General features: G+C 34.4%; 1 protein-coding gene and 1 pseudogene across 7 annotated transcripts in view; one reads left to right on the plus strand and one right to left on the minus strand.

Moving 5' to 3' along the window:
- EHBP1 (EH domain binding protein 1) overlaps nt 1-26,065 on the plus strand; it is a 602,469-nt gene that overhangs the window by 478,312 nt on the left and 98,092 nt on the right. For all 7 annotated transcript variants that reach the window (XM_036263545.1, XM_036263548.1, XM_036263550.1 and 4 more), the window contains 2 exons: nt 21,610-21,788; nt 22,655-22,703. In XM_036263545.1, the coding sequence (XP_036119438.1) occupies nt 21,610-21,788; nt 22,655-22,703 (228 nt within the window). The remainder of the gene's footprint in view (nt 1-21,609; nt 21,789-22,654; nt 22,704-26,065) is intronic.
- LOC118631332 lies at nt 10,586-10,752 on the minus strand (annotated as a pseudogene).

Consider the following 26,065-nt stretch of genomic DNA (forward strand, 5'->3'; position numbering starts at 1 on the left):
AATTTTAAAAACTCACAAACCCTGAGGAAAGGAACAGTCCACATAAAGTTACCACATAATTATATTCAGATACCCAGTTTTGAACAACAACAGCAACAAATCATGGCATGCAAAGAAAAGGGAAAGTATGGTCTATTTATAGGGAAATAAATTAACCAACAGAAACTATCCCTGAGAAAGACCACATGATGCACCTACTAGACAAATACTTTAAAACAAATGTCTTAAAGATGCTGAAAGAATTAAGGAAGATGTGAAAAAGTAAAAAAAAGTTATGTATGACCAACATGGAAATAATAAAGAGAAAACCTAAAAGAAAACAAAAGCAATTTCTGGAGATGAAAAGGACAAAACTGAAATGAATAATTCACCAGAGGGATTCAAAGGCAGGCTTGAGCAATCAGATGAGCCAATGAATCTGAACATAAACAATGGAAATTATAGATCTAAAGAACAGCAAGGAAAAGAAATAGTGAACAGAGCCAAAAGGACCCATGGGACACCTCAAATGGATCAATATATACATTATGGAAGTTTTGGAAGGTGAAGATGAAAGGGGCAGAGCAATTATTTGAAGAAATAATAGCTGAAAACTTCCCAAATTTGAGGAAAGATATGAATATAAACACGAAAATCAGTTATTCAGATAGGAAGAACTCAAAGAGATCCACACAATCTAAGCAAACTGGTGAAAGACAAAGAGGGAATCTTAAAATCAGCAAGAGAGAAGTGACTTGGTCATATGCAAAATATTAGCATATTTTTCATCAGAAACTTTGGAAGACACAAGGCAGTGAACCAACATATTCCAAGTACTAAACAAAAAGTACTGTCAGTAAAAAAAAAAAAATACTCTATCTGGCAAAATTGCTTTCCAGAGGCAAGGGACAAATTAAGACATTCTCAGATAAACAGAAGCTGAGGGAATTTGTTACTCCTAGAGATGCCCAGCAAGAAAAGCTAAAGAAAATCCTGCAGAACATTAGATAGTAAATTGAAGCCATATGAAGAAATAAAAGTTAGCATTATTGTAACAAAATTTGTAACTCCACTTTTGTTTTTTACATTATTTAAGAGATTAATACATTTTTAAAAACTATTTGTCTAAAATGTAGGATTATTGCAACTTTGGTTTGCACTCTTTTAAACACAGTCCAAACCAAGAATGAAAAAGTTATTAATAATTTTAAGAATTAATTGTGTATTGGAACAGCAATGTTGTGAATATGTTGCATTAAATAAAATATATTATTAAACTAAAATTTTAAAAAGAAAGATTCCAATTCTGCAACCTAACTTTATAACTTAAGGAACTAGATAAAGAATAAACTAAACTCAAAACTAGCAGGAGGAAGGAAATAATTGTAGAGCAAAGATAAATAAAGTAGAGAATAGAAAAACAATAGAACAAATAGTGCTGTAACAGCTATACATTCACATGAAAAAAATATGAATCTAGACACAGACCTTATACCCATTGCAAAAAAATATTTCAAACTGGATCATAGACCTAAATTTAAAACACAAAACTATAAAACTCCTAGAAGACAACATAGGAGAAAATCTAGAAGACTCTGGGTATGGAGATGCTTTTTCAGATACAACACCCAAGGCACAATTTATGAAAGAAATCATGGAAAAGCTGGATTTTATTAAAATTTAACATTTCTGCTCTACAGAAGACAATGTGGAGAGAATGAAAAGCCAAACCTACAGACAGGGAGAAAATATATGCAAAAGATATCTGATAAAACATGTTTATCCAAAATATACAACTAACAGTTAAAACTCAACAGTAAAAAAAACAGACTGATTTAAAAATAGACCAATGACCTTAACAGACACCTCTCCAAAGAAAATTTACAGATTGCAAATAAGCATATCAAAAGATGCTCCATATCATATGTCAGCAGGGAAATACAAATCAAAACAGATACCACTACACATCTATTAATGGCCAAACTTTGGAATACTGACAAAACCAAATGCTGACAAGGAAGTAGAGCAGAAGCACTGTCATTCATTGTTGGTGCAAAATGGTGCAGCTACTTCGGAAGACAGTTTGGCAGTTTTTTATAGAAGTAAACGTACTCTTACCATACAATCCAGCAATTGCCCTACTTGGTATTTACCCAAAGAATTTGAAAACTTATGTGTGCACAAAAACCTGCAGATGAATGGTGATAGCAGATTTATTCATAATTTCACAAACTTGAAGGCAACCAAAATGTCCTTCAAAAGATGAATGGGTAAATAAACTGGTACATCCAATGAGTTATTAATAGGCACTAAAAAGGTATGGGTTACCAAGCCTTGAAAAGACATGGAGGAACCTTAAGTGAATATTACTAAGTGAAAGAAGCCAGTAAGAAAAGACTACCTACTATGTGGTTTTAACTATATGACATTCTGGAAAAGGCAAAACAATGGAGACAATAAAAACATCAGTAATTGCCAGGATGGGGTGGTGGTAGGAGAAGGAGGGAAGGAGAAGAGGAAGAGACAAGTAGGCAGAACACAGAGGAGTGAGAAAACTCTGTATGGTATTATAATGATGGATATGCATCAATACATTTGTCAAACATATAACACCAAGAGTGAACCTAAGGTAAACTATGGACTTTGGGTGATTACAATGTGTTAGTGTAGGTTCATAATTGGTAATAAATGTACCATTATGGTGAGTGATGTTGATAACAGGAAAGACTGTGTATGTGAGAAATTTCTATGCTTCTAAAGTTTCTGTGAACTCAGAACCCCTCTAAAAAATGAAGTCTTTGAAAAAAGGATAGTTAATGAAAACCAAAAGTTAGTCTTTTTAAAAGACCAACAAAATTGACAAATCTTTAGCTAGATGGACTAAGATAAAAAGACTTAAATTACTAAAATCAGAAAGAGATGCTTTCCAAGTACATTCATGCTGTCTCAAAGGGTAAGATTTCCCTTTTTTACAGCTGAGTAGTATAGTATTCCATTGTGCAAATGTACCACAACTTTGTTATCCACCGATTTACCAATGGACGGACACTTGGGCTGCTTCCAAAGCTTAGCTATAGTAAATAGCGTTACAGTGAACATAGGGGTGCATATATTTTTTCAAATTAGTGTTTTGGGTTTCTTTGGGTAAATTGCCAGAAGTGGAATCACTGGGTCATAAAGAAGGTCCATTTTCAATTTTTTTGAGGTAATTCCATATTGCTTTCCACAGTGGCTGTACCAATCTGTATTCCAACCAACAGTGTACATGGTTTCCTTTCATCCCATCCTAGCTAACACTTGTTGATTTATTGATGATAGCCATTCTGACAGGTGTGAGGTGATAACTCATTGTGGTTTAATTATATTTCTCTGATGATTTGTAACATTGAGCATCTTTTTTTATGCCTATTAGCCATCTGTATGTACTCTGGAGAAATGTCTATTCAGGTTCTTTGCCATTTTTTAATTGGATTTTTTGTTTTCTTGTAGTTGAGTTTTATAAGTTCTTTATACATTTGGATATTAAGCCCTTATCAGATGTATTGGCAAATATGTCCTTCCATTCAGTGGGTTATCTTTTCATTTTTTTGATGGTTTCTTTGCCATGCAGAAACTTTTTGGTTTGATGCCGTCCCATTTGTTTATTTTTTCTTTTGTTTGCATTTCTCAAGATGATATATCAGAAAAAATATTGATATGAGAAATGTCCGAGATTATACTGCCTATGTTTTCTTCTAGAATTCTTATGGTTTTGAGTCTAACATTTAAGTCTTTAATCCATTCAATAATCACTGTAACTGTACAGTCAAACCTCAGTTCTCGAACGTTTCCCATCTCGAACAATTTGCTTCTCAACCTGACAGCCCTGTTCATGTTGATACTTGTATGATCAGTCACACGTCTCTCAGGTAACAAAGGAGAGAATGAGTGATTATGAGTCACTTTACAGCTGTGAATATTTTCGTGATTTTTGCTTTTTTGTTGCTTATTGTTATTATTAAATTTTCAATTTTTACTGCACATTCATTTCTTTTTTGTTAAGTTTTTATAACCATTTCACATACTTTTTGTTTTTAAAGTGTTTATTTAGAGATTAAACAGTACATTAGACATGTACTGTACATAAGAAAGGTTAAAACAGAGTTATTTTGGGGTCTGGAATGGATTAATTCAATTTACATTATTTCTCATGGGAAAAAAATGCATTGGTTTTCAAATAGCGTTCCAGAATGATTTAAGTTTGAGAACATAGGTTCCACTGTAAATGGCTTAAATGCTTTAAAAAAAGATGTAGAGTAGCTGAATGGATAAGAAAACAAGACCCATGTATATGTTGTCTACAAGAGACTCACTGCAGAATGAAAGATACATGGAATAAAATTAAAGGGATGGGAAAAAAAGATGGGGTACAATACTTATATCTGACAAAATAGACTTTAAAACAAAGGCTATAGTAAGAGACAAAGTACACTACATAATGATAAAGGGAGCAATCCAACAAGAGGATATAATCCTTGTAAACATTTATGCACCCAACATAGGAGCACATAAATATATAAAGCAAATGTGTGTGTGTGTGTGTGTGTGTGTGTGTGTGTGTGTGTGTGTGTTGATCCTCACCCAAGAATATTTTCCCATTGGTTTTTTTAAAGAGTGAAAGAGACGGAGGCAGAAAGAGAGAGAGAGATGTCAATGTGAGAAAGACATCAATTGGTTGCCTCTCGCTTGACCCCGACTGGGATCAGGGATAGAACCTGCAACCCAGGTGCCTGCCCTTGACCGGGAATCGAACCCATGACCCTTCAGTCCATGGGCCAGTGCTCTAACCACTGAGCAAACTTTCTAGGCATATAAAGCAAATCTTGATGAACATTAAGAGATTGGCAGTAATATAGTCAAAGTAGGGGATTTTAATACCCCACTGACACCAGTGTATAGATCTTCCAGACAGAAAATCAGCAAGGAAATGGCACCCTTAAATAACACAGTAGATCAGATGGATTTAATTGATGTCTTCAGAGCATTTCACCCCAAAGCAGCAGAATATACATTCTTTTCAAGTGCACATGGAACGTTTTCTAGGATACACCACATGTTAGGACAAAACAGTCTCAATAAATTTAAGAAGATTGAAATCATATCAAGCATCTTCTCTGCCCGTTATGGTATAAAACTAGAAATCACAAGAAAAAATCTGTAAAACACACAAAGACATGGAGGCTAAATAACATGTTACTAAACAATGAATGGGTTAACAATGAGATCAAGGAAGAAATCAAAAGATACCTTGAAACAAATGAAAATGAGAACACAGCAACCCAAAATCTATGGGACATGGTGAAAGCATTCCTAATTGGGAAATTCATAGCAGTACAGAGCTATCTCAAGAAACAAGAAAAATCTCAAATGAACAGTCTAATTTGACACTTAAAGGAACTTGAAAAAGAACAACAAGCAAAGCCCAAAGTGAGTAGAAGGAAAGAAATAACAAAGATTAGAGCAGAAATAAAAAACAACAACCATACAAACAATCACCAGAACCAAAAACTGGTTCTTTGAAAAGATAAAGAAGATTGACAAACCTTTAACCAGACTCATGAAGAAAAAAATAGAAAGGATCCAAATAAATAAAATCAGAAATGAAGGAGAGGTTACAACTGACACCAAAGAAATACAAAGGATTTTAAGAAAATATTACAAACAATTATATGCCAAAAATGTGCACAGTCTTGACAAAATGGATAAATTTCTAGAAACATACAATATTCCAAGAACTTGTTTCTCATTTTATATAAATGGAAATTTTATGCTAATGTATACATGGTTTTATACCTGTTTTCTTTTGTTCAATAGATGTTTTATGATTAAACATACATATTCCTATGCATGTGTATAGTATATTACTGTCTGAATTTAAAAAGCTGTTTTATTGTTGAACATTTGAATTATTTTTATATTTGGGAAATTGTGAGCAGTGCTATTGTGAACATTTTTGAACATGTATAAGCATACATTTCTATAGGATTGCTGGTCATAGAATAGGCATATCTTCAAATTTACCATAATAGATGATGCCATAGTGTTTTTCTATCAACCTTGTATGAGCTCCTTTTGCTGTACTACCTTGCAAACATGGCATTGTTAATTTCTTTTCATTTTAATGAAATACTTTCATTTTAGCCTTTGGAGGAGAAATGTGTTGTAGTGTTTTGTGGGATTCTCTGAATTCTAATGTGATGGAGCAAATTTTCTTATGTACTACATATTTGGGTTTCTCATTTTGTAAAGTGCACATTTAATTTTTGCCCATTTTTCTATTGGTTGACCTTTTTCTTACAGATTTTTAGAGGTTTTTGTATATTGTGCTTATAAGTTGTATGTGTGTATGTATATATGCATGCAATTAAAATGTTAGCATTATAGCATCATATCCCCCACCCCACCCCATGAGCTATTCAGTTGTAAGGTGACAAGACCAGGCAGATAAGTATGAACCACTCTGATTTATAAAGTACAGGGTTTTGTAACAGCCCCTATTTACATCTATCATATCTCTCAAGGGGTACATTAGGCTACAAGAATCACACTAAGCTTAGGGAAGCTGTGACCTTTGTTTTTTGTAGTCATTTATAGTTTATTGACAGGCTTCCAAGTTTAGACGCAGTTCACCAAACTGGAATCATTTTTACAATAAATAGTGTTGCCTGGTAACATCTGACATTTCACATTCATCTTAATTCAGTATATTTCCATGGAAATGTTGCTAAACTCAAGGTTATTTCCTCATGAAGAAAGGATTTAGATCTTTTGGTTAATCCTTTGTCCCTGGGAAAAAATTGGTATCTATAAAATTGAGTCTTTTCTTATCCATGAATATAGTGTATTTCTCCATTTCTTTAGATCTCCTTTATTTTCTCACAACAACATGTGATAGTTTATATATATATATATATATATATAATAGTCATGTATACTATTTGTAGACTTATTCCTTAGTACTTGATATGTTTAGGCCACTATGAGTGGTCTTAAATTTTTAAATTTCTAAATGCTTTTGGTACTGTACAGGAATGCATTTGGTTTTGTACTTTTTTTTTTTTAATCCAGCATCCTCTAAATTCTATTAATTCTAATAAAATATCTGTACATACTTTTGAATTTTCTGCATACTTAGTTTTATTATTTGTAAATAATGACAATTTTATAATTTTGTTTCTTTCCCTTGTATCTTTTTCTGGCCTTTATGCAACATAGTTAGGACATCAGTATAATGTTGAATAAAATTGCTGATAGATTCTCAGTCTCAAAGGGAAAACTAAATGTTTTACCATTATAATATCTACCATAGGATTTTGCAAGTTGAAAGATCTTCTATTACTACTAGTTTGCCAGGATTATTTTATAGAATATAAATGGATCTTAGATTTTATAAAAGCTTTTCTGCAGTTATTTAGGTGATTATATCTACCTGTTTCCCCCTATAATGTGTAAATACAGCAAGTTAACCTCAATAGATTTGCTAATGTCAAGTCAAATACGTAATCCTGTAATAGTCCAGTTTACCTTTTAAACTGGTGGCTTCAGTGTGCTAATATTTTCATTAAAACTTTTGCTTCTCTATTCATGATAAGGTTTTCCTGTAATTTTGCTTTGTCCTATTGAGTTTTGAAATCAGGATTTTCTAGGATCATTACATTTGTTGAGAAATAAGCCCATTTTTTCTTATTCTCTGGAAGATTTTGTATAACGTTCGAAATATTTCTTTCTTGAATGTTCAAGATATTTCTCTTTTGAATGTTTGATGGAACTATTGGTGAAGTCAAGTAGAATTTTGTTTATAGGAAGGATTTTAATTACAAATTAATTTTTTTTTAAGTATAGACCTATTCAGATTTTCTATTTCTTTTAGCTGTACTTTTCTAAGCATTTGCTTCTCTCTATTTATCTTGGTCAGTCACACTAGAGGATTTACTGATTTTTGACCTTTCAAAGAAGCAGGTTTTGGCTTTACTGATTTTTTTTTTATTATATGCTTATTTTCTATTTTTTCCCCTCATCCTTTTTTTTCCTTCTTTTTTATTTTAGAGAGAGAGGAAGGGAGAGGGAGAGAGAGATAGAAACATTGATGAGAAAGAATATCCATTGGCCGCCTCCTGCATGCCCCCCACTGGAGATTTGACCCGCAACGTGGGCATATCCCTGACTGGGAATCAAACTGGTGACCTCTTGGTGCATGGGTTGATACTCAAGCCCTGAGCCACACCAGCTGGCCCTCTCATCTTTATTATTATATTTTTTTTACATTTGAGGGTGGAGGTGCTCATACTGCTTTTTTGATAGTCTACCAGAGTGCAGCTCTGCCTCTCAACTCACTGTTGTAGATCAACCATTATAAAAGCAACACTGGAAACTTTGCTCACTCTCCAGTTTTCTCCAGGTCATGGCTTAGGGATAGCTTTTGATGTTTCTTAGAAGGTTTTCTAAAAAATATTTTTTTAGCTTTTTGTTTTTAATCCTCACCTGAGGATATTTTTTTCACTGATTTTTAGAAACAGTGGAAGGGAAAGAGAGGGGGAGGGAAGGAGAGAGAGAGAAAAAGAGAAAGAAACATCCACTTGAGAGAGACACATAAATTGGTCACCTCCTGCAGGCACCCTGACTGGGACCTCGGATTGAATCTGCAACCCAGGCATGTGCCCTTGACTGGGAATTGAACCTGTGACCCTTCAGTGCTTGGACCAGTGCTCTAACCATTGTGCACACCATCCAGGGCTTGTTTAGCATTTTTTTATTATGAATTTATTTGTTACAGATGTTTCTCCTTTTCCACCATTGACACCCTCCTCCCAATCCTGACCTACCCCCAGCATTGTTGTCTATGTCCATTGGTTATGCATATAAATTCTTTGATTTATCTCTTCCCTCCTCCCACCCCACCCACCTACTCTGAGGTTTGTCAGTCTGAACCATACTTCTATGTCTCTGGCTCTATTTTGTTCATCTGCTTATTTTGTTCATTATATTCCACAAATAAGTGAGAGCGTGTGATATTTGTTTTTCTCTGATTGGCTTTTTTCACTTAACATAATACTCTTCAGGTCCCTCCATGTCATCTCAATGGATAAGATACCTTTCTTTCTTGCAGCTGCATAGTATTCTATTGTGTACATGTACCACAGTTTTTTTTATCTACTCATCTATTGATGGACACTTGGGTTGTTTCCAGATCTTAGCAATTGTAAATAGTGCTGCTATGAACATAGGGGGTACATAAATTCTTTCTGATTGCTGTTTCAGGTATCTTAGGACATATTCCTAGAAGTAGGATCACTGGGTCAAATGGCAGTTCAATTTTGACTTTTTGAGATAACACCATATTGTTTTTCATAGTGGCTGTACTAGTCTGCATCCCCACCAGCAGTGTACTAGAGTCCCTTTTCTCCAGACCCTCGCCAACACTTGTTATTTGATGATTTGTTGATGGCAGCCATTCTGGCAGGTGTGAGGTGATACCTCATAGTTGTTTTAATTTGCATCTCTCTGATGATTAATGATGTTGAGCATTTTTTCATATGTCTCTTGGTCATTTGTCCTGTTTGGAGGAAGTGTCTGTTAAGGTCCTTCGCCTGTTTTTAATTGGATTTTGTCTTCCTTTTGTTGAGTTGTATGAGTACTCCATATATTTTGGAAATTAATCCCTTATCCGATGTATTGTTGGCATTTATGCTCTCCCATATAGTGGGTTCCCTTTCCATTTCGATGGTTGTTTCTTTTACTCTGCAGAAGCTTTTTAATTTGATGTGGTCCCATGTATTCATTATTTCCTTAGTTTCTCTTGCCTTAGGCATAGTATCAATGAAAATTCTGCTGTGTGTGATGTCTGAAATTTTGTTGCCTACATTTTCTTCTAGGATTTTTATGGATTCACCAGTCACATTTAAGTCTTTTATCCATTTTGAGTTTATTCTTGTATATGGTGTAAGTTGGTGGTCTAGTTTTATTTTTTGCATGTAGCTGTCTAGTTTTTCTAGCACCATTTATTAAAGAGGCTGTCTCTACTCCATTGTATGCTCTTGTCAACTTTGTCAAATATTAATTGAGCATAATGTCTTGGGTCAATTTCTGGGTTCTCTGTTCTGTTCCATTGATCTACACAGATGCCTGTTCTTGTGCCAGTACCAGGCTGTTTTGATTACTATGGCTTTGTAGTATAACCTCGAGGTTAATATTCAGTATTGTGATCCCTCCTACTTTGTTCTTCTTTTTCAAGATTGCTGTGGCTAATCGGGATCTTTTTTGGTTCTATATAAACTTTTGGAGTATTTGTTCTAGTTCTGTTAAATATATCTTTGGTATTTTAATGGGAATTGCATTGAATCTATATTTGGGGGGGTAGTATGGACATTTTAATGATGTTAATTTTTCCAATTTGTGAACAAGATATATGCTTTCACTTTTGATATCTTCCTTGGTTTTTTTTTTTTTAGTGTCCTGTAGTTGGTTGTTTTTTTTTTTTTGAACAGGTCCTTTACTTCTTTGGTTAAGTTTATTCCTAGGTATCTTAATTTTTTTGTTGCAATGGTAAATGGGATTGTTATTTTAGTTTCACTTTCTGTGAGTTCATTATTGGTGTATAAGAGTGCTGCCAATATTTTTATGTTAACTTTGTATCCTACTCCTTTGCCAAATTGATTTGTTTTTGTTTTTTTCAATTAGCAATGATCGTGCCTCGGGTTAACCTCATTGGCTATGATACTGCCACTGCACAAAGGTTCAAATTGATTTCTTTAATCTAGTAGATTGTTGATGGAGTCTTTAGGGTTTTCTATGTACAGTTTTATGTCATCTGCAAATAAGGAGAGTTTTACTTCCTCCTTTCCAATTTGGATCTCTTATTTTTCCTTCTTTTCTCATTGCTGTGGCTAAGACTTCCAGTAGTATGTTAAATAAGAGTGGTGAAAGTGGGTATCCCTGTCTTGTTCCTGTTCTTAAGGAAAATGCTTTTAGTTTTTGCCCATTGAGTATGATGTTGGCTGTAGGTTTTTCATATATGGCCTTTATTATGTCGAGATATGATCCTTCTATTCCCACATTGCTTAGCACTTTGATCATAAATGGGTGCTGGATTTTGTTGAATGCTTTTTCAGCATCTATTGATATGATCACATGGTTTTTATTCTTCATTTTGTTTATGTGGTGTATCACATTTATTGATTTGCGAATATTGTACCAGCCTTGCATCCCTAGGATGAATCCCACTTGGTCATGGTAAATAATGTTTTAATGTATTGCTGCATCTGATTTGCTAATATTTTGTTAAGAATTTTGTCATCTATGTTTATCAGAGATATTGGCCTGTAGCTTTTTTTTTTTTTTGTAGTGTCTTTATCTGGTTTCGGAATTAGAATTATGCTGGCCTCATAAAATGAGTTTGGAAGTGTTCCTTCTTCTTGGATTTTTTTGGAATAGTTTGAGGAGAATGGGTATTAGATCTTCTTTGAATGTACAGTAAAACTCCCCGGTAAAGTCAGCTGGGCCTGGGCTTTTGTTTGCTGGGAGTTTCTTAATTACATCTTCAATTTCCTTAGTTGTTATTGGTCTGTTCAAGGTTTCTGTCTATTCCAGGTTCAGTTTTGGGAGACTGTGTGTTTCTGGAAATTTGTCCATTTTGCTTAGATTGTCCAATTTTTAGGTGTATAATTGTTCATAGTATTTGTTAATGATCCTTTGTATTTCTGTAGTGTCAGTTGTTACTTCTCCCCTTTCATTTCTGATTTTGCTTATTTGGGTCCACTCTCTTTGTTTCTTGGTGAGTCTAGCTAAAGGTCCATCAGTTTTGTTTAAAGAGCAAAGAAACAGCTCTTTGTTTCATTGATCTTTTGAATTGTTTGTTTTTGTTTTGTTAGTTTCTATGTTGTTTATTTCTACTCTGACCTTTAGTATTTCTTTCCTTCTACTTACTCTGGGTTTTTCTTTTTGTTTACTTTCTAGTTCTTTAAGTTTAAATTTTCCTGTTTCTTGAGGTAGGCCTGTAGTGCTATGAACTTCCCTCTCATGACTGCTTTTGCTGCGTCCTATAGATTTTGTGTTGTTATGTGTTCATTTTCATTGGTTTCCAGGAAGTTTTTAATGTCTTCCTTAATCACCTTGGTAACCCATTTGTTGTTTAATAACTTGCTATTTAGCCTCCATGCGTTTGAATATTTTTGCATGTTTTTGTTGTAATTGATTTTTAGTTTCATGTCATTGTGATCTGAGAAGGTGCTGATATGATTTGAGTCTTCTTGAATTTGTAGAGACTTAGTTTGTGTCCTAACATTTGGTCTATCTTTGAGAATGTCCCATATGCACTTGAAAAGAATGTGGATTCTGCAGTTTTGGGGTGTAATTCTCTGTAAATATCTATTAAATCTATTTGATCTAATGCATCATTTAGAGTGTCTGTTTCCTTGTTAATTTTTTTGTCTAGAGGATCTATCAAGTGATGTCAGCAGTCAGCAGGGTGTTGAAGTCCCCTGTTATGATTGTATTGGTGTTGAGTTCTTTTTTGAAGTCCTCCGGAAGATTTTAAATGTATTTTGGTGCTCCTATATTGGGTGCATATATGTTTACCAAGGTTATATCCTCCTGTTGGATAAATCCTTTCAAAATTATGTAATAGCCTTCTTTGTATCTAGTTATAGCCTTCATTTTGAAGTCTGTTTTATTGGATATGAGTATTGCTACCCCAGGTTTTTCTTTCCTTTCAGTTTTCTTGAACGATTTTTGTTCCATCTCTTCACTTTCAACCTGTATGGGTCTTTTGTTGTGAGGTGGGTCTCTTATAAACAGTATATAATGCATCATGCTTTCTTATCCATTCAGCTACTCTGTTTTTTGGGGGTTTTTTTGATCAGAGTGTTTAATCCATTTAAATCTAAGGTTAATATTGATATGTACTTATTTATTGTCATTTTTGTTTATTATATTTCTCTTCCTATTTCTTCTGCTTATTACAGCAGTCCTTTTAACATTTCTTGCAGTGCTGGTTTAGTGCTAATATATTCCCTCAGGCTTTTTTTTTTTTTGTCTGGGAAGCTCTATATTTCACCTTCTATTTTGAATGATATTCTTGCTGGATAGAGTAGTCTTGGGTTCAGATCCTTGTTTTTCATGACCTTGATCACTTCATGCCATTTCCTTCTGGCCTATAGTATTTCTGTTGAGAAGTCAATTCATAACCTTATTGAGGTTCCTTTGTAGGTAACCTGTTGCTTATCTCTTTCAGCCTTTAGGATTCTCTCTTTGTCTTTAATTTTTGGCATGTTAATTATTATGTGTGTTGTTGTGGGTCTATTTGGGTTCTGCTTACTTGGTGCTCTCTGTGTTTCTTGAACTTGTATGCCTTTTTCCTTCACCAAGTTAGGGAAGTTTTCTATCACTATTTCTTCAAATATATTCTTTAACCCTTGCTCATTTTCTTCTTCTTCTGGAACTCTTATAATGTTATCTCACAGTTCTCTTAAGCTGTATTTCTGTTTTTTAATTGTCTTTTCTTTTTGGTTTTCTGATTCGGTGACTTTTTTTCTACCCTATCTTCTAATTCACTGATCCAGTCCTCAGCTTCCTCTACTCTGCGGGTTATTCTTTCCAATATGTTCTTTTTTTTCTTTTTAATTCTTCACTCAAGGATATTTTTCTGTCTATCATTAGATAGAGTGGGAAGGAGGGAGGGAGAGGGAGACAAAGAGAAACATCCATGTGATAGGGACACATCGACTGGTAGACTCCCATACGACCCAACCAGGGCCAGGGACAAACTGCAGCGTGTCCTTGACCAGAATTGAATCCGCTACTCATTGGTCCACAAACCGGCATTCTAACTACTAAGCCAAACTGGCCAATACCCAATGTGTTCTTTATTTCTGCTATGTCATTCTTCATTTTTGCTTGGTGGTTTTTTATTTTCAATTGGTTGATTTTCACTGTTTTATATCTTTATTCATGCTGTTGAGCTTCTTCATTATCATTACTCTGAACTCTACCTGTCATAATTTACTTAATTGCATTTCATTTATCTCTTCTTCTGTAGAATTGCCTTCTCTTTCAGTTAGCATTTGTTTCTTTGTTTCACCATTTTTGCTATCTCAGCAAATTTTCCCTGTGGGTGTTGGTGCTCCTCTCGTTGTGGCTCTCTCTACTGTGTTTGGATGAGTGTGGGAGGTCCCAAGTTAAACACCCTTGTCAAGTCTTACTTTCCCGGGTAGATTTGCAGACCAATCAAAGGTTCTGTTATCCTCTAGCTTTTGCCTCAGCAGGCTATTAGTCTCAGTTACTTGATGGATGGGGATTTAGCCCTCAGCGAAATGTAAAATCCCTCAAGTTTAAGAGGATTTCCATTGTGTGGGGGTATTTGCTTGCTGGCTGACTCTATTTGTTAATGAGCCTCAATTTGCATTTCTGTCCTGGCCTGGTGGTTTTAAATTCCTGAGGGAGGGGCTGTTGCTTTCCCCAGGGCTCTAGGAAGGGGCTCTTTGAGTAATATGGCTGTTGTCCTATGAAGGAACGATTCAGCATAAAACTCTCAGTGTCCTTTCCAGATCTCTCCTGAGCCAGGAGCCTCAGACTGTCTTCACACAGTTTCAGTCCAGTTTGCCCTCCCTCTGAGGGAATCCAAGGTGAGTGGCTGTAGCTAATTTAGTGCTCTGGCCCTTCAGGGAACTGACTGCTCACAGTTAAAACAGCCCTCAGCTGCTGTCCATGGGCTCTCAGCCTGCCCCCTTGTACCTCCACCCTTCCTACTAGGCTCAATTTTTTGTTCTCTTTCCATCTTTGGTTATAAGGGTTCTCTCCAGTTGTTTTTCAGTTGGTCTTTCCTGATGATTTGTCTTTATTTTAGTTGTAATTCCAGTTTGGTCCTGGGAGACCATCTGTGTAGCTTCCATTCAATCCGCTACCATTTTTCTCTCCTGCTGGATATTATCAGAGCCTAACAGACCTGGGAAAGGGAAGTACTCAACTCCATCTCACTCAGTTCCACCTATGGGGGAAGGAGAAGGCAAACAGAATGGCCTTGTTTAGCTTTTTAAAAATTGTGTTCAGAAGGTAGTCCTATTTTAATGTATGCAGAAGTTCCTCCCAGTATTATTGTTATTTTTTAAAGCTTTATTTCATTTGTTTTGTTTTTTTCCTTTAATCCTCACCCGAGTATATGTTTTTAATTGATTCTAGAGAAAGAGAGGAAGGGAGAGGAGAAGCGATAGAGAGAAACGTCAATGTAAGAGAGACATCTATCAGTTACCTTTCATACACACCCCAAGGATTGAACCCACAACCTGGGTATGTGCCCTGACTAAGTTGTTTTTCCCTCTACAAAATAAATTAGAATCTATACCAGGTGACCCTTGCACCTGTGACCCTTTGGTGCATGGGACAATGCTGTAACCCACTGAGCCACAGCAGCCCGGACCCTCCCAATATTATTTTAATTACAGCACAATCTTTCTGTTTGTCTACTAGTCAAATAACAAAGCCTAACTTTCAATTTTACTATGAGAATAAAATGAAGCTACTCCAATAAAAGCACTTTGGAAAAGAATAAGGACACTATATATAAGTGTTCTTGTTCTCACCTCTGCTGTTACTTTTGGGCTCACCAAATGTTAAGATTTATCTAAAATTCCCTCAACCACTTGCAATAGTTTGGGATAATTGGACAGCCCCCTGATCAGCAGTGGGGAGATCACAATGTCCTACAACTGAAACAGTGGTAATGTATAACCTCATTGCTCTGGACTTAATTAGTTCAAGTTCTAGTTCTAACCAATAATCTGAAATTCAAAAGAATGGACAAAGGATTTTATTAACAGAATACTTCTAGGGTTTAAATTGTGTAGACCCATTTCCTGTTTTGAATTCATTTAACATACACTGGGCAGTGATCTAAGCTCTGAAAAAAGATAAGAACTTGACTGAGGCAATTTACTAGACTCAAGAAACTTAATTTCTACTAAGTTCCTGAAAGTAAATTATCTTGAAATGTGAAGTGTTGTGTTAAGAACACAGGCTCTGGAGTAGAAACACCTGGTATAGATTCTAATTTATTTTGTAGAGGGAAAAACAACATACTGTAGTAAAAATATCATAAGAGACACAGAGAGTCTCTTGCGTTGTAAAGGGCTTCTACTGACTGGGAGTTGGGAAGAGATTTCATATGGGAGATGAAAATTGAATTTAATCTTGATAGTAGAGTGGAATTGTAGCAGTGTACTTGGGACAGAAGACATTCTAAGTGAGTTGACAATCTATATCAACAGTTCTCAACCTGTTGGTCGCGACCCTGTTGGGGGTTGAATGACCCTTTCATAGGAGTCGCCTAAGACCATTGGAAAACACATATTTCTGATGGTCTTAGGAACCGAGACACCACTCCTCTATTCATCTCCAGGAAGGTCCACCCACATGCAGATACGCCCACGTACAACATGAGGAACTGTATTAAAGGGTTGAGGCATTAGGAAGATTGAGAACCACTGATCTATATGTTCATAAATTGAAAGTTGGGGAGTTGGTTGCAAGGCAGGAAAACAGTGATTTTGGAAAATGGTGAATCATCTTTGAGATTAGTCATGTAAAAGATTTGGGATTCAATGCTCGAAAGTATTTTGACATCATTTTGTATGTTATTGAGATCCATTAGAGACTGTTACCTGTGTTTTAAAAAGATTGTTGCTATGACAATGGGTCAGATAAGGGAGAGTTTGGTTGAAGGAAACCTATCAAAAAGATTTTGCAGTAGCTTAGGCAAAAGAAGTTAGGTTATCAAAACATTTCAACAATAGGACCAACATTGCCCATGAATTAACTAGGAAGAAAGAGATGATAGGTGAAGGAGTTCAAAGCTAATTCTGAGACTAAAAGTCTAGACAATTGGAACAATAGCAGTATCATTTGCAAACATAATGAAATTGAAGCAGGTTGTAAGGAAAGATTATAATTATGGTTTTGAACATATTGAGTTTGAATTTTATATGGCAGGAAGAACAGCCAGCTGGAAATGTCAACTTGAGATAGTTTGAACTATAAATGTGTATTTGGGAATCATCTGCATGGAAGTGATAGTTGAAATCCTGGGAGTGAATCAGCTCAAAGTGTGGAGAGAGAAAACTATTTACAGCAGTACCTAGAGGAATATGTGCTTGTATTAGTGGAAGAACAGGAGACAGCAAAAGAGAAAGCACCTGCTCTGGCCAGATGACTGTTGGTTGGAGCATCATTCAATATACCAAAAGGTTTAATTCCTGGTCAGGGCATGTACCTAGGTTGTAGGTTCAATCCCCTGTCAGGATGTGTATGGGAGGCAATCAATCAGTGTTTCTCTCTCACATAGATTCTCACATCAGTGTTTCTTGCTCTCTCTCAGAGACAGAGAGAGAGAGAGAGAGAGAGCACACAACTCTAGTCAGAGAGGTAGAGCAGAATAAATGGAATTGAAATTTCTTGCAAGTATTAAAATTTAGGAAATTTTTAACAAGTTATTTGACTAGGTTTCCTGAAAAAGATCCTGTTATTATTGTCAGTAAGAATAACTAGGTGGCCTTACTTTCTTTACTGTGTAATATGCTATGTTAACAGAAATAATATATTAAAATGATCTATATCAGAACATAGAACTGTTAAGTGAAACAGTGGTCTCAAGTCCCATTTCTTCTCTACTGTCACCACTTCATACTGGCTCTATGATCATGATTGACATCTAACTAGTTCTCAGTTCACAGTTCAGATCAGTGAAATTTTATCTACTAAGTGGCTTGATTGAGAGAGATCTGGTAGGATTATCTAATTAAGCAGACTGATCATTCTAATCATAAAGTTATAATTAGAGTAGGTTTCATAAATTTCTTCTCTCTCAGTGTATAAAAAGAACATCTGTAATATCTGTGCTTTACTTTCCCAATATGTTAAATAGAGGTGCCTTCTCATACATTTAGTCATTGCAGAAATATAAAAAATAAGTTTTAAAGAGTTTTTCCAACATTTGAAAATTTGGTTCTACACTTAATGGCCAATTTTTGGTGTCTTTCTTTCTTTGGAAAGCAGTAAATTGCCAAGTCATTCAGAACTTTTCACCAAACCTATAAATAGTTGCATTGCCGAGAATTTCAAGTGCCCAATTTTGTACATAGAGTATCAAGATTATGTTATAGTTAAAGCTTTGTTTGCAAATTTTTTCACTGTCTTGAAGACATTTATGGCCTTTAAAGTTTTCAAAAGACCCTCAAAAATTGGAATTCAAGTGCTGATAATGCATTGGTGGCAGTAATAATAATTGCAGTTAACATTTACTGAGTAATCACTATGTGCCATACATTGTGCTGTTTTTGCATGAATTTATTCATTTAGCAGTATTTACTGAGTGCCTACTATGTGCCAGGAACTGTTCTGACACTTGGGATCAGATAATAAACAAAAAAACCCTAAAATCACTACCGTCATAGCCCTTTTATTTATGAGGATGGACAGGTAATAAGCATTAACAGTAAGCATATGTTGGTAATAACTAAAGTAAAGTATATGGACCACAAGAAGGTAATAAGTACTATGGAAAAACACAGAGTATAGTAAGGGGAGTCAGGCAATGGAAATGGGCTGATTATTAAACAGGGTGGTCAGAATAGGCCTAATTGAGATGGTTGCATTGGAGTTAACCATGCAAATACCTGAAAGGAGAGCATCTAGGCAAATGGGACAATCTGTGCAAACATAGTAAGTTGGAACCATGTCTTGGGTATACAAGGAATAGCAAAGAGCTCAGTATGGTTCAAAGTGTTTAAAGGAGAGTGTGGTAAGAGCATCATGGACAGGAGGAGGGAGAAGCAGATCTTGTTACTACAACACTATAAGTACCTTTATAAAATCCCCATTGTATAGATCAGGGAATTGAGACAGAGAAGTCGAGGAACCTGCCACATATACTACAAAATCAGGAGTCAACAATAACAAGGTTTTTAAATGACTTAAGTGCTTATTTCTTTGTGACCCTCTGCAAAATTATTAGATGAAAGGTCAGTAGTTCCTAAGTGGATGATTTCATTGAATAATGGCTGTACTTCAATTTTCTTTCTCTGCAACCAACCTGACCATTTATAGGGCTTGTGGTTTCATTCAAGTTTCTTCAATACATATGACTTCTTTTTTATATCACTGCAGTAAGCATTCTGTGAGATTTTTATTACAAGGATTTTGTATTAGGATAAATCCAAAGTTTAGTTCTTCTAGCCTTTTCATATTGAGCTTCCTTAGAAACAAGGATGTATTCATAATTATAATGACATGGTGTATGTTCCTTAATTTTTAAGTACAGAAAGCCACTCTAGATTTTAATATGATGATGACATTTGTACATTACCCATGTACATGTTACTGGTGATTAGCATGAATCAGTGTGATGATAGTTGCAGATTACCTGGCCCATGTACATGCTACCCATACTTGGAATGAATCAATGCTTAATAATATACTTTCATTCAGAAAAATATTTTTTTTAAAAATTAAATGTATTGATGTAACATTGGTTAGTAGCATTATATAAATTTCAGGTGTACAACATTATAATTCAATATCTCCATACTAACAATATTTCAAATGTTTTATGGCTAAGTAGTCTACATTTTATTGAATCATCTCTAGATGGACAGTTAGACTGTTTCTATGTCTTGGCTATTATAAATAATGCTGCAATGAACATAGGGGTACATATTTGTTTATGAATTAGGGTTATCAGACTTTTGGGGTATATATCCAGAAGAGGGTTTGCTGGATCACAAAAGTATTACAATAAAAACAATTCATTAAATAATATAAAGTCTAAGAAAAAATATGTCTGTGGCCAGTTTATTGATCCCCTCGCTCATTCATAGACTACTCACCATTCTACTTCCAAGTTAAATGACTAGAGGAATTTGAAAGTTACAATGAAAAGTCACCATTAGGTGAAAAGATTTAATAGTTCATTTTTACACATGTTATATTTTTAGTTAAGAGAGCTAACATTTATTCTAAAGTAAATATTTTACTATATTGGGAATTCCATTTGTACCTATTTATTCATATTGAGTAGATAACAAAATTTGTTGACTTTTATGACCTGTAAATTTTTCAGCATTGAGTTTGTATAGATCATTTAATGAACAACACTTTGCTGGATTCATGGTTTTTTACATACTTTGTCCATCTGACAGTTAATAAAAAGTAAGAAATTACATCCTTGGTGTTTTTTAGTAGTCTTCCCACTGGAGGAGTGAATGCATAAATTATGATTATGTGGGATTGATGATTTTAATTGTTTAGCACTAACATGCTATGTCAAGTGGGGGCATCATTGGTCTTTCTTAAATAAGCTGTGTGGCAAGAATAGCTTGCTTGTTAAACTTAAATGATATTAGGGATAAATAGTTATTCTTCTGCCTTATTTTAGAGGGCCTCTATTTTATGTCTGCAGCCAACACTTTTAACTGATAGCAAAATTTAAAGTCCAGAAACATTTAGTAGTTCTCTTTTTAAGTTTTCAATTGTATCAGCCTCTAAAGTTACCATCACAAAATGTGTTTTAAGAATAATAAAAGTTTAGGGTAAAAATATTATTTTGTAGTTTTAGTTTTGTTGTCATCATTGTTGTTTTAAGTATACGAACAAAGAAAAGCCAAGTATATGCTTCAGATTTTAAATATACACAAACATGTACTGTACTACTAAGTGACTTAATATTTAAAAGTAGCTATAAATGATAATTAGAAGCTATTTTGAGCAAATCCAAGTTACATACTGTTTTGTGCTATTGCAGCCAACACCTGACTGTTGCTAATAACTCGAAATTTGTTTTGCCGTCTTTAAATGTATGTAAGAAGTATGTTTGATTATGATTATAATTGGACTATCTAAATTGCTTATGTTTATATTTTGATCTCTACTAACAGTTTGTGCTACAGTTAGACTTCCAAATACATTATTCTTTAATCTGGACCAAAAAAGGAGCTATTTGTACATGATTGCGTGTTGGCAAATTTTTTTTAGGGTGTGTGTTACACAGATATTTTAGCCTGAAATATTGAAATACTTTAATACAATGATTCCACCAATATAGCCTTTTCTTATGTATAAATTAAAATCTTGCATATCTACATCTTTTTTTATTAATTAATTAATTTATTTTTGTTACAGATGTTTCTCCTTTTTTTCCCCACTGATTCCCCCCTCTCCCTCCCTCCCTCCCTGCCCTGTCCCCAGCTTTGTTGTCCATGTCCATTGTTCATGCATACATGTGTAAAAGTTCTGGGGATTGTCTCTGTACCCCACTTCCACGTCTCTGGGACTACCCCATTCCTCAGACTGTTATGTTCATTATATTCCACAAATTAAGTGAGATCATATGATACTTGTCTTTCTTTGTCAAGCTAATGCCACAGGCTAAAACTGAGGATAATAACTTACAATTTCATGTCTTTTCTTGACAGTTACAGTTGTCTTGAATTGACAGTTTTGAAGGACCTAAACTGACATCAAAGCATTCAAATGATCTAGAAAGGTTAATTAATGTTAATTTTCATCTTCTATTAGGTTATTTTAATGTTTTTCTCTTTTCCTTTTTTCTAGCCAAGTCCTATACCAAGTCCTGTTTTGGGGCGAAAGCCAAATGCTAGTCAGTCTTTGCTTGTATGGTGCAAAGAAGTTACAAAAAACTATCGGGGAGTGAAAATCACCAATTTTACTACATCGTGGAGAAATGGTTTATCCTTTTGTGCAATATTACACCACTTTAGACCAGATTTGATGTAAGTAAAAATTTTCAATGTCCTATAAATATTTTTTAATAAAAGACAGCTTTTTAAAAAATAATTTTTAACACATGTCCTAAAATACTTGACTTCATATTTTTTATTACCCACACCGCTTCTTTTTGAAAGAAATGCATGCCAGAAAGAAAAGTTCTTCCTTCTTGATACCTAAGAAGTCCTTTCTTTTTTTAAAAATTATTTTTCTTCCTTATCTCATATAAAGAACTGACTTCAAATTATTATGAAAATTAGATTAGTGTTAAAATTAAATGACACAAATAAGCCTGTAGCTCTTTGTATATTGACAACAAGAGGTTACCTCATGGTGAATTTGGTTGTCAAGACTAGTCTCTGGTCCCCTGCCTTAACTTCTCTTTTAGATGGAAAGCTTCAAGCAATGAAACATGTAATCACTGTTTTTATTAATTTATTTATTTTGTTAATTTTCCACACTATTTGTTTTGTTGATTGAATTTCTGTGAAATTGCTAGTTACTCTTTGGTATTATTATTTTTTTTTTATCCTCACCCGAGGACATTTTTCCATTTTTTGTACAGATAGAGTGGGAGGGAGAGAGAGGAAGGGAGAGAGAGAGAGAAACATCGACGTGAAGGGACACATCGAGTGGCTGCCACCCGCACGACCAACCAGGGCCTGGGACAAACTGCAACCGAGGTACGTGCCCTTAGCGGGAACCGAACCCGGGTCTCTCTGTACCGCAGGCCGATGCTCTAACCGCTGAGCCAAACTGGCCAGGGCTCTTTGGTATTATTGAGTGTCAAATTTTTAGATTCAGTTTGTTTTAAAAGAAGCTGTTTTATCAAATACTGTATATACCCTACTGTGCCCTTTTTTTCTCTTAGTGACTACAAGTCTCTGAATCCTCAAGATATTAAAGAGAACAACAAAAAGGTAAGAATTGCCTAGGAAAAAAAATACAGTTTCAATTTTGGCTTCTGTGTAGACTTTTATTAATTTGGGGAAAGTGAGGTTGTTTTGTGAGGTCATAACTGCTGTCACAGAAGGTATTCGCTTCCTGCAGTTCAAACAGGATGCATGCTCTAGTTTAACGATCACACGTGCCAGTCTGACATCAGATTATACTATGTGTATGAACTTCATTAACTGTTAAATATTTGTTCAAGCATATTTCTTGTATTCAGAAATTAGCTTTTAAAAAGTACACCCAAAGGGGTTATGCCATAAACTATTATGAGTTTAGAAAAATCTTTTGGGAAAGGATAGGGGCAGGAACCTAAAGCCAAGAAAGAATGCCAGTGTTCCTAGAAGCAAAAAGATACGAACATTGTTTTGTTTTGTTTTTTATTTTCTGGTAAACTGCACAGTTTTTTTCCCCACATGATTAATTAATATACTGAGGTCAGAGCTCCCCAATTGGTGTTATGGGATATCAATTCTTTTAGCTTTCAAGGTAGCTGTGCTAGGGCTGAGTTGCTAGAGCCTCCCAGGGCCCACTGATTATGGCAGCAGGCTGACTTAACTACTTACCCCAATATGCAGGACAGTATTACAATTTTCTATGTGCACCCTGACGTGAAAAAAGAGAGGAGCACCTAATTCAATACACAGTAGTACTCAATGTTGTTGTTTGGGGGGAAGGGGTTGTGGTTAATTGAATTCTTCGACTACCAAGTTATTGAAATGTATTGTCTTAGAACAGTTGTCTCACCCTAAGTGCTATGGATAGAATTCAGGATGTCCTTAAATATGGCTAGGGAAAAAAATATTTTTTTTTCTCAATTCTTTAACTGAAATTAGCATTTTCTTCCCTTATAAATTTAGGCAACAAACTACTGTAGGATCACCCATGACTGAGACTTTGTCACCTTTATAATCTCAGATATTTTCATGTTACTTTATAGTTGTAAATATGTACAGAATACCTTTTAAGTTCATCACTTATTCAAAATTATAGTAGTTAATGCATTCATAAAAAGCACATATATTACTCTTTCTCAAATTGAGTTTTGCTAATATTTCCATAGTTCTATTTTTGAATATAATCTGTTTCTTTTGTAATCCTATGTATTTTATACATGTAAAACATTATTCTGAGAAGGAGTTCATTGCCAAAAGAATTCATGGAATAAAGTGATTAATAACCTCTGGTCTAGACTAAAATTTTTAATCTTCTAAAAACTAGATTAAAACCACCAGTAATAAAAAAAAGTCTATAAAGGGGACTTGATAGAAGTTCAATTAACAAACAAGAATTTAAATCAAAATAATTTTTTACTTTTATCGCTCTCTAAAACCCAAAATTAGAAAATACGTGATGCTGGCCATATGGAAATACATTTTAAAACTGTTTGTTTTTTAATTGAAATATGCTACCAAAAAAGGATAATCTTAAAAAGTCAATATAATTTTCTTTATAGAAATCACCTTTATGGTGGGCATGCTGCAAAGTAAGTCATTCTCATTAAGTATTTCTTGTATAATTTTAGAGAGCTTATGTCTATTCAGATGAAATGCCTTGATTTTCATCAATTGAATTATATCTTTAGATATGACAGTTTTTTACCTGAATATTTTTGCATTTGGATAAAATACTAAGCTAATTTAAGTGCAAATAAAATCATTATAAAATAAATCATTACTATTTTTATTAAGTAAAGCTTTCAGGTTACTGTTTGAAATTTCAAAAAGGAAACATTGTTGATTTTAACTAGCTATGTATTTTTAAAGAGTATGGGGAATCTCTTAAGGCTTAAGTCACACTTCTTTACATTATTTTTTCCAGAACTTAATAGTGATGAGCATACCTTGGATTTACATATTACTACATAGAGGAGAATATCCCATTAAAATTTTTTCTCAGTTAGCTCTCCCAGGGCAATGATCATGGATTTTTTAAAAGATTTTAATTTAGATGATCCTATTGCACAGTTCAAGTAATTGTTGTTATACAGTCTTTTCTTTTTATTACTTTGCAACTTCTTACCTGAAATCTACATTTAGTATCAGTTGCTACCTGTAGATTTATTTCCTGCTTTACACAGTTCTTCCTGATAACCCCAACTGCCCTTGATTGAACTTAAAGCTGCACAAGAAACAATGCCTATGTCTTAAGTTCCATGTAGATGTATAGCATAACTGGCAGTGACTCCTCCTTAACAATTAAATAACATCTAGGAGTGGATAAGACAATTTTCTTTCAAATACCTGTTTTTCCTCCACACGCTAACAGCTAAAAAGATAGGAGGTGATTGACCATAGCAGAAGAGGTTAACCTATGGGAAAATTCCTTTAAAAGTCTTGACCTCGCTTATAAGAAACCTGGTTTGTTTTTAAATGTTTTTTTAGTGCAATTAGTGTGCATAAAATGAATTGCTACATGAAGCAGAACACCAGCAGGAGATTCCCCACAAGGAAGCTAATCATTTTCCCAGGTCTGTAAAAAGTGCTGAATAAAAAAGGTATTTACCTGTGACATCTGATCTTAACCAATATGTCCGTGTTTTAGATAATTGGGAAATGTTTAGAATACTGCCTGTGGTGCTTTTCCTGATGGTCTGCAATTGATGTCTGTCAATCAAGTTGTCAAGACACTTGAGGGGGAAAATTACTTTAATTTTCCTAAAACATGTAAAATAACAAACAGGCCTAAACATGCACACCAACTGAGCCATTCTCTCAAGTAAATAGTTTGAGGTACCTATATTATGAAATATAGTATGAAAATCAAAAAGATTTTAATATTGCAATTTACTTTTCATTTTTTGTCTAACTTATTCCACAACATTTTTTTAAACTACCAGAAGAATACAAGAAAGACAAGGATTAAATTCAAAGATAATGTAATGCACTTTAACATGTAGGTGCAAAAGACTGCTTTCTTCTGAATTGTTACATGATTTCTAGCTTTTTATTTTTTTAAGAAAAACTTTGAGTTATGATCTTACGTCTAGATTGTTACAAAGACTAGACATTTTATATCCCAAAGTTAGAATATAATTACAGGATCTACTTTTTCTAAGAGTATGTCTAAACCTTCAACCAAATTTTTAATGCTTCCTAGCAATGCAATGCTGTTTTCAAGGTTTAGGTCAGGATACTAATAATTAATTGTAAATTGAGAAACAGCTTTGATTCTTCAAAACTAGAAAAACCTGATATGCCACAGTCATTTAAAGGCTAACAAAAGTAATACAATGCAGCCTCACATTCTCAACTAAGTTGCACTAAAAACATTTTCTTCTTTCTAAAATGGATGAAGTGAAATTGAGTCCCTCTTTTAATTATGAAAGTCA

Source organism: Molossus molossus, unplaced genomic scaffold (assembly GCF_014108415.1).
Source record: "Molossus molossus isolate mMolMol1 unplaced genomic scaffold, mMolMol1.p scaffold_m16_p_15, whole genome shotgun sequence".
NCBI lineage: Eukaryota > Metazoa > Chordata > Mammalia > Chiroptera > Molossidae > Molossus > Molossus molossus.